This window comes from Macrobrachium rosenbergii, chromosome 23, assembly GCF_040412425.1.
Source record: "Macrobrachium rosenbergii isolate ZJJX-2024 chromosome 23, ASM4041242v1, whole genome shotgun sequence".
Taxonomy (NCBI): domain Eukaryota; kingdom Metazoa; phylum Arthropoda; class Malacostraca; order Decapoda; family Palaemonidae; genus Macrobrachium; species Macrobrachium rosenbergii.
The window spans coordinates 28,040,494-28,049,804 of NC_089763.1; the positions used below are offsets into that span (position 1 = coordinate 28,040,494).

The following is a 9,311-nucleotide window of genomic DNA, read 5'->3' on the forward strand; positions in this document are numbered from 1 at the left end:
TGCTAGACATCTTATTTGGTTAAGCGCGTTATTGTCGCTATATAATATATATATATATATATATATATATATATATATATATATATATATATATATATATATATATATATATATATATATATATATATATATATACATATATATATATATATATATATATATATATATATATATATATATATATATATATATATATATATATAATTTATGTATATATATATATGTTTGTATATACATACATAAATATATATATGTATATAAACATATATATACAGTATACATACTATATATATATATGTAATATATATATATATATATATATATATATATATATATATATATATATATATATATATATATATATATATATATATATATATATATATATATATATATATGTGTGTGTGTGTGTGTGTGTGTGTGTGTGTGTGTGTGTGCGCTTGTGTGTATATGTATTAAATTAGTTTACAGAACTAGATTGCTAACAACCTTCATTGCCAGTGTTTCAGACGATTACCGTTTCAATATTGTAAGACTTCATCTAATTAAATTCTGATAGGGGTTTCCTTTTAGATTTCTAGTTTTCTGTAAAAAAAAAACTATTGTGACGGCTTTGTCTGTCCGTCCGCACTTTTTCTGTCCTCCCTCAGATATTATTATTATTATTATTATTATTATTATTATTATTATTATTATTATTGTTGTTGTTCAGTAAATGAAACCTATCCATACGAAACAAGTCCACCATAGGAGCCACTGACTTGAAATTCAAGCTTCCAAAGAACATTATGGTGTTCATTAGGAAGAAGTATTAGGAAGTAGAGTGAAATATAGAAAGAAGGGATCCCCTTATCAAAATCAAATTAATAAATAGATAAATAGACAAAAGAATATTAAAATTCAAGAAGATTAGTAATAGGGTCGTATTGCATTGCATTTTCGCTTGAACTTCTGAAGAAGTTCCAGTTGCACGACATCCTCTGAAGGGAGACTGTTCCACAGTCCGACGGTGTGAGGAATAAAGGACCTCTGGAACTGAGGAGTTCGACAGCGAGGCACATTTACTGCATACTGACCCTGCTGTTCAGTTCCTCTCGGCAGGAAAATATTAAAAAGGGTCAATTGTGAATGTGAAAGATCTCTGTTGAAAAACAACTTATGAACAAGTGACAAATAAGAGACCATCCGTCGACGGTCCAAGTCACAACCGCTACTATTAGGAAACAGGAAGCCATCATCACGAACCACTTTATCTAAAAGAGATAAATCTCTGGCAGAAGCAGACATCCACACCAGAGGACAGCATTCCCGTAAAAGGAAGTGCAAATGACCTCAAACCTGTTGCATTGATTTTATCACTGTTATAAATACATGAGGCGTTACGAACAATGCCTAACTTTCGTGCGGCATTTGTTGAAATTTTCATTAGATGTTTCTCAAAAGTTGGGTGTGATTCAAAGGTTACACCTAGAATAGTTAAGGCTTCAGACTCTTTCAGCAAAGTTCCATCCACCTGAAGGGGAGGATGGGGTGGGAAATCTGTACGAGATCTGCTAATCAATAGTGTTTTCGTTTTACTGGGGTTCAGCCTCATATCCCACCGACTACACCATTCCCTGATCAGGTCCATGTCCCGATTGAGGCAGAGAGCTGCTTCATTCTCATAGTGGAGACTTTACTACACTCACAAGTGTTGCATCATCGGCATACTGAACAATGGTTGTGGTGGAGGGGATTGTTTTGGTGAGGTTGTGGTGGTGGGGGGTTGGTGGAGGTGGTTGCAGTGGAGTGGGTTGTGGTGGAGGGGTGGTGTTGTGGCGGGGGTAGTGGTAGGGGGCTGTTGTGAAGGAGGTGGCGGTGGTGGGGGGTTGTGTTGGAGGGAATTGTTGCGGTGGGGTTGTAGTGGGGGCTGTTGTGGAGTTGTGGTGGAGGGTTGTAGTGGGGTATTGTGGTGAGGGGTTGTGATGGAAATGGGTTGGTGAAGGGAGTTGTGGTGGAGGTTTGCAGTGGGGGATTGTGTTGAGGGGTTGTGTTGGAGATGGGTTGTGGTGAAGGGAGTTGTGGTGGAGGGTTGCAGTGGTGGATTGTGGTGAGGGGTTGTGGTGGAGATGGGTTGTGGTGAAGGGAGTTGTAGTAGAGGATTGTGGTGAGGGGTTGTGGTGGAGGGTTGCAGTGGGGGATTGTGGTGAGTGGTTGTGGTGGAGATGGGTTGTGTTGGAGGGAACTGTTGTGGTGGGGTTGTAGTGGGGGCTGTTGTGGAGTTATGGTGGAGGGTTGTAGTGGGGTATTGTGGTGAGGGGTTGTGATGGAGGTGGGTTGGTGAAGGGAGTTGTGGTGGAGGGTTGCAGTGGGGGATTTTGGTGAGGGGTTGTGGTGGAGATGGGTTGTGGTGGAGGGTTGCAGTGGGGGATTGTGGTGAGGGGTTGTGGTGGAGATGGGTTGTGGTGAAGGGAGTTGTAGTAGAGGATTGTGGTGAGGGGTTGTGGTGGAGAATGGAGATAGGTTGTGGTGAAGGGAGTTGTGGTGGAGGGTTGCAGTGGGGGATTGTGGTGAGTGGTTGTGGTGAAGGGAGTCGTGGTGGAGGAGTATGATGGCACAACACTGGTCCCAAAGGGTCATGCCCCAGAGGGGGTGGCATCCCTCCCCCAACACTAATCACTGTCCTTTTGCATAAAGCAATTAAACTTTTGACGGAACGTCAGGGGAGAATTTTTCCTTTCTGGCCGTGTTATGCAAAATACGTCTCGAAGGTTGCGCCAACGCGTTGATTACCGTAAATATTAGATGAGAGGCAGATAAGGAGGGAGAAAATAGAAGGAAGAGAGGAGAAGGATAATGCTGGATGATGAGGAAGTGGGACAAGTCAGGGAGAAAAAGGTAGACGGATGGAAGGAGAATTAATAGAGAAGAAGAAAAATAAATGGCAGCTGTAACCCAGATAGCAAGCAAGATTTTATTGAAGGGAAGAGAAAATAAAATAAAAAAAAATATATATACATTTACGCCCAGAGTAACCCACATAGCAAGCAAGTGGAAAAAATAATCAAGGTTTTAATAACAGGAAGTCAAGATAGGATAAAAAAATATTTATATACATTTACTCCCGGAAAACATAAAAAAAATGTAAAATCATAAAATGAAATGAAATTTCATGCCATTGCTTCAAGACACGTAAAAAAAAGGGGGGGGGGCGGGGCATACATCCACCATTGCCTGGATGAAGGCAAAATCTTCAAACTTTGGATGAATAAAGCATGAAGCTCCCCCACTAGTGCCGTTTCATTCAGGCTGAATTCATGAATGCTTGAAAAATGTCTCCGCGTCCCCCAATTAAAGCACAAGTTTGCCTTCGTCGGGAATAAGATTTCTGCAGACTCTCTCTCTCTCTCTCTCTCTCTCTCTCTCTCTCTCTCTCTCTCTCTCTCTCTCACTTTAACAGGAGTCCAGCCTATCTGGTTTTAATTGAAGATTGTGAATAGATTTACAAGGAAATGGGTAGCATCTGTTTTGAACTTACCTGGCATAAAGATGTCGCCATACTGTTGAAGATGAAGCCATTAGTAAATGTCACCTTCTTTTAAATCACAGTAATGTAATAATGACAACTATCAAAAATGCATTAGTGTAGAATGACGTTTACGAATTTGTGGAAAGTTGGACTTAGATATTCGACAAGGTTAAAGTATACCTTAGTTTAACCAGACCACTGAGCTGATTAACAGCTCTCCTAGGACTGGCCCGAAGGGTTACTTATTTTACGTGGCTAAGAACCAATTGGTTACCTAGCAACGGGACCTACAGTTTATTGTGGAATCCGAACCACATCATACCGAGAAATGAATTTCTATCACCAGAAATAAATTCTTCTAATTCTTCATTGGCCGGCCGGAGACTCGAACTCGGGCATAGCAGAGTGCTAGCCGAGAACTTTATCAACTCGTCCAGCGAGGAACTTAGATATTCGACAAATAGCGATGTTACTCAATTCGTAACTCTAGAGTTTTAGTAGAAGTAAAGACAAGTCTTAAAGTGTAATTCGATATTCATTCGATATTCTAAGAGCTTTTTTTTTTCTTTAATTTATTTTGATTGCGTCCGACGTTTCGTCACGATCTCGTCTTTATAAAACTTAGAAGTTTTGTTTTTATATTTTGTAAAGGTTAGCAATGTAGGTAAAATAGCTCATTTCAAGCCTAGCCGTAATAAAAAGAAAAAAAAAAAAATTGTGCACAAACTTTCTAAGTCTCCCAAGCACTGGTGTTGACTAACCCGCCTCATTTGTCAAAGAAGAAAGAAATTTATACATCTGCAATGCAGATGTCTGTTGACTTCAAAGATATATGAAATATCTAATGGGCTATTACACTGTCAAAGAGTTCTGTACTTGTAGTGATCTTTTGAAGCTCATAAACTTATTTTTAGGACCGGATTTAGTTTGGAATAATTTGAATTACATATGCCTAATACTATAACAAGTAAAAAATGCGCCGAAGTTTCTTCGACGCAATCTAGTTCTCTGTACAGCGTATAATGCTGTATGAAACTCTAAGCCACGGCCCATGAAATTCTGAGCCGCGCTCCATGAAACTTCAGCCACAGCCCGGTGGTGGCCTGTGTTGTTGGTACCTATAGCGGTGCCAGACGCACGATCATGGTTAAATTTAACCTTAAATAAAAGAAAAACTACTTAGGCTAGAGGCTGCAATTTGGTATGTTTGATGATTGGAGGGTGGATGATCAACATAACAATTTGCAGCCATCTAGCTCAGTAGGTTTTAAGATCTGAGGGCCGACAGAAAAAGCGCAGACTGACAGCCATCTCAATAGTTTTCTTTTACAGAAAACTAAAAAGCTTACACTCCCATTTTAGCCAACCATAAATGAGAAAACCTCATCGGAGACCTAATTTGTCAGTACAGTGGACCACAGAAAAATGAAACTCGGCCTGATAAATTTATAATGCTATGAGTCACTTTCCATCAGTAACTTTCCTTCGTTGCTTACTTTCCCATCAAGGGAACTAAGCAACTTCAAGCCTGGTCAATACTCGTGTGGGTGATAATCAGTGACTACAGATATTTGAGTCAAATCTCTCCTTGGATGGGTTACCACCAAGGTCTACGAAGACGTAACTCTTGGATTGATAACCACTACAGAATCCCAGAAGCCATCAACGGAAACACCCGAGGACTTGGGATTAAGGCTCGCAGCCCCATTCCAAAAATTTGGTACCTACAAACTTGCAGCAGATGTCAGGAGTCTAGTGAGAGCAGCAATGAATCCAATTAAGGCCTTTATACCTGGAAGATAGTTACTGCGATTTCCTTGTCATGTATTGCCTAAATATTTACCTAATATATCAATAAGTTAATTTCTACCATTTTAAAAGTGCCTTCAAGATTTTTTTTTGCATAGCTATAACAGAAATTACAGATCTCACAACCACATTATTTTGAATGCATTGAAAAGTCCAAATTTTCAAGTTATTATTCAAAATTAAAAAACTTCATGAAATAGACCTAAGCTAAAAGAGCTATTAACTTGCTAAGCATACTCCCTCAGAACAGAATAAACATTTTTTATTAAGAATTTGAAAAAAAACCTTCATCAAACTATAGAAAATATACAACTTCAACTACACATTACTGACCAAATACAAAAACTATAAACCATTCTTTCTCGACCATTCCTTTCCTCGTAACGTGGAAGACCATTCCCTTAGAGTTTATCAACAATTCTCCTTTCGAAATCTCTCGACCGGGCGCCTTTCATAGAAGTGAAAAATGGCTCCCTTAGGTCATGTTAGGGAAGGTCGTTATTTCGCCCGATATATCACAGAGGACAAATACGCGGACGGTGGTCCTGCAAATTAAGACATGGAAGCTTTGTAAGAGGGGGTTTTGTGTGGTCCATTCTGCGGAACTTTTACTGTTTATCTTAAAGATGGATTTGGGCTGGATCGCGGATGTGGGATTGCAATCTGATTTGTTTCTTTATAAACAAATAGTTACACACACAAATATATATATATATATATATATATATATATATATATATATATATAATATATATATATATATATATATATATATATATATATATATATATATATATATATATATATATATAGAGAGAGAGAGAGAGAGAGAGAGAGAGAGAGAGAGAGAGAGAGAGAGAGAGAGAGAGATAAATAGATAGATATATAGATATATATATATATAGATAGATAGATATTGATAGATAGATAGATATATATATGTGTGTGTGTACAAATATACATATATACAGTATATATATGTGTGTGCGTGTGTGTATGTGCGCGCGCGTGCGTTCCTTTTAGCTCATCAACTTGTTGACATTTCTACTCAATATCTACTCACTAGATTGACTCATAATATAAGATAAATAAGTATTAGTTCTTGATGAACCAAATGCTTGAATAATGACTGAAAAGAACAACCTAGTTTGTACCTAAGCATACGTTTAGCAAAATTCAAAACGAAAACGATTACTCAAAAGTGCCGATTACGCTAAGTTTGAATTACTAAGAGGAAGAGGAACACTAGGAAGAGGAGGAAGAGGAAAGCAGGGAGATGAGTAAAAATAAGAGGTAAGAGGTGTCGAGGAGGGTAAGAGGTAAGTAAAAAAAAAATGAGTAAGTTTAGGGGAAAGGAAAATGCAATAAAAGACAGACACACGATGAAAAAATGATAAAAATGGAGGAAGCGAACGGTGCTTATAAACATCAGAGAATAGGAATGGACTACCATTTTGTTAATGAAATGCCATATTAAATTTGCATACCGCCAATTACACAACGCTAAACATTCCGGCAGCACTTAACGCATCATGCACGACATACATTTAATAACGACGAAATTGAAAGAGGCGCATGCGCAGTCACTCAAGTCATCCAATTCATTAAGGCGGGCTGAAACGCGAATACATGTCTTCCAAAATTTCACGAAATTGAAATGAATTTAATTTTCCCTTTGCATGAGGTAGAAACTTACCCTTCCTATTTTCCCCAGCGAAGACATGAATAAGTTACTTTATTTTCCTGTGCGTCAGGGAAAAGCAGAGGACATGGTTGTTTTGGAGGGACAAAGGTTAAATTGGTTTTCTGAAAAAAAAAAGGTACCCAAAAATCATTTATCTGCTTAGCAAAGTCTTGTCTCCTTTACTTTTTTCTGGCTTAAAATGATCTTATAATGATTCTCTATTGCAGGTAATCTGTTATTAGTTTCCCGTTGCAAGTGGCGCTTCACATTTTGTTAGAAATATATAATAATTGTGGAAACAGCGGAATGAAATATCCTCACTCAACATATGTTCTAAGCGTCAAAGGTTTTCTCTAATGCATTTACTTGGCGGTTACTGTTTGCAATTCTAATCCAATTTACTCAGATAATGGCTTCTGCTTTTCAAAGGAGAAATAATCTTGTTGTGTATACCAACCACTTGTTTACTAGTCCCTTAGTTTCTGTAAATGGATCTCGTTATGTTGAACCAGCAAGTATGTATAGATTTATGTTTACATGAATTTACATGCATTTAGGTCTTGGGGTTTTTATGCACGGCATTCGTATAAATTCTCCAAATCTCTCCCTCTCTCTCTCTCTCTAAGCTGTTTAGCCCTTCAGGGGGTGGATCTCGAGGAAAGACAGGACAGTGGTTACAGTTCCATTCATACTGTCACACTTTAACTGCTGAATCGTGGATGGACGCACTTACTGTCACACTTTAACTGCTGAATCGTGGTTGGACGCACTTACTGTCACACTTTAACTGCTGAATCGTGGATGAGCGCACTTACTGTCACACTTTAACTGCTGAATCGTGGATGGACGCACTTACTGTCACACTTTAACTGCTGAATCGTGGATGGACGCACTTACTGTCACACTTTAACTGCTGAATCGTGGATGAACACTTTAACTGAATCGTGGATGAGTCACACTTTAACTGCTGAATCGTGGATGAACGCACTTACTGTCACACTTTCACTGCTGAATCGTGGATGAACGCACTTACTGTCACACTTTCACTGCTGAATCGTGGATGAACGCATTACTGCCACACTTTAACTGCTGAATCGTGGATGAACGCACTGAGTAGGAAACCACAATATTAGCCTTCACAAAGGCTTCATCAAGTTAAGTATATCTTAGTTTAACCAGACCACTGAGCTGATTAACAGCTCTCCTAGGGCTGGCCCGAAGGATTAGATTTATTTTACTTGGCCAAGAACCAATTGGTTACCTAGCAACGGGACCTACAGCTTATTGTGGAATCCGAACCACATTATACCGAGAAATGAATTTCTATCACCAGAAACAAATTCGCCTAATTCTTCACTGGCCGGCCGGAGACTTGAACTCGGGCCTAGCAGAAGGCTTCATCAGTAGCTCATAAAACCACCCAAGAACACTGCACCGTTAAACTTTATCTAGTGTGAACTCTTGTTTCCCGGATACTGAGGTCCTTTTTCACCAATAATTTTTTCCCTCAATCTATCCAGTAGAACTTTTTTTTTTTGCATCCTTTACGTCCTTTTCTTTTAATGATAACAGAAATCTTTTAAACATCCACTATACAAGTAAATCCTTTAGGTTACTTGAAATACCAGACACTTTTATTGCCAAGTCTTTTTGATTTCTTAGTGAGTGCTAAGTACAAAATTTACGAAAAATAAGTGCTGATTTTAACGTCCAGATGGATATGTGTTGTAACATTCTAGAATCTGATTTCTCTTTGGATAATCAGACCAGGATTCGCTAGGTCGACTTTGCGCATGAGTTCGAGCAAGGAAATTAAACAAAGCTTTTACATAGCAAAAGAGCAAAATGAATGAAGTTGTTAAATAACAAACCGAACAAATGGTTATATAAGAAGGAATACAGCAAAGCAAATGCAAGCATTCGATCGCAGACTAAACGAAGCGACTGCTTTAAAAAACCGATCAATGCTGCTTGCTTATAAATCGAATGAATCAGCTAAATTGAAAACTGGATAAAATCGCTAAACACCAAATCGAATTAAGCTGCAGAAGAGTAAGACTGGCTTCAAAGTGAACTTTGTCACACAGGAAACCAAAACAAACCTTCTTGCAATTGTTACTTCAAAGACCAATGATTAAAAATTCTTACAATAAATGATGAAGTGTGTCAAAATTCACCCAATTTCATTAGCCTACAATACATTTCAAACATTTTTCCTGTAGGCGATACTAAACAAAGTGGCTGGTTTGCAAAGTGAATAAAGCAGCAAAGTGCAAGATCAATGCAAAAGTTAGACTACAAAACGCACAG

At 38.2% G+C, this 9,311-nt stretch overlaps 1 protein-coding gene across 1 annotated transcript; it reads right to left on the reverse strand.

Moving 5' to 3' along the window:
• Positions 1-1,684: 1,684 nt before the first annotated feature.
• On the reverse strand, positions 1,685-2,638 carry LOC136851053 (uncharacterized). The gene has a single exon (XM_067125023.1). The coding sequence runs from the start codon at positions 2,636-2,638 to the stop codon at positions 1,685-1,687; it is 954 nt and encodes a 317-aa protein (XP_066981124.1).
• Between the last annotated feature and the right edge of the window lie 6,673 nt (positions 2,639-9,311).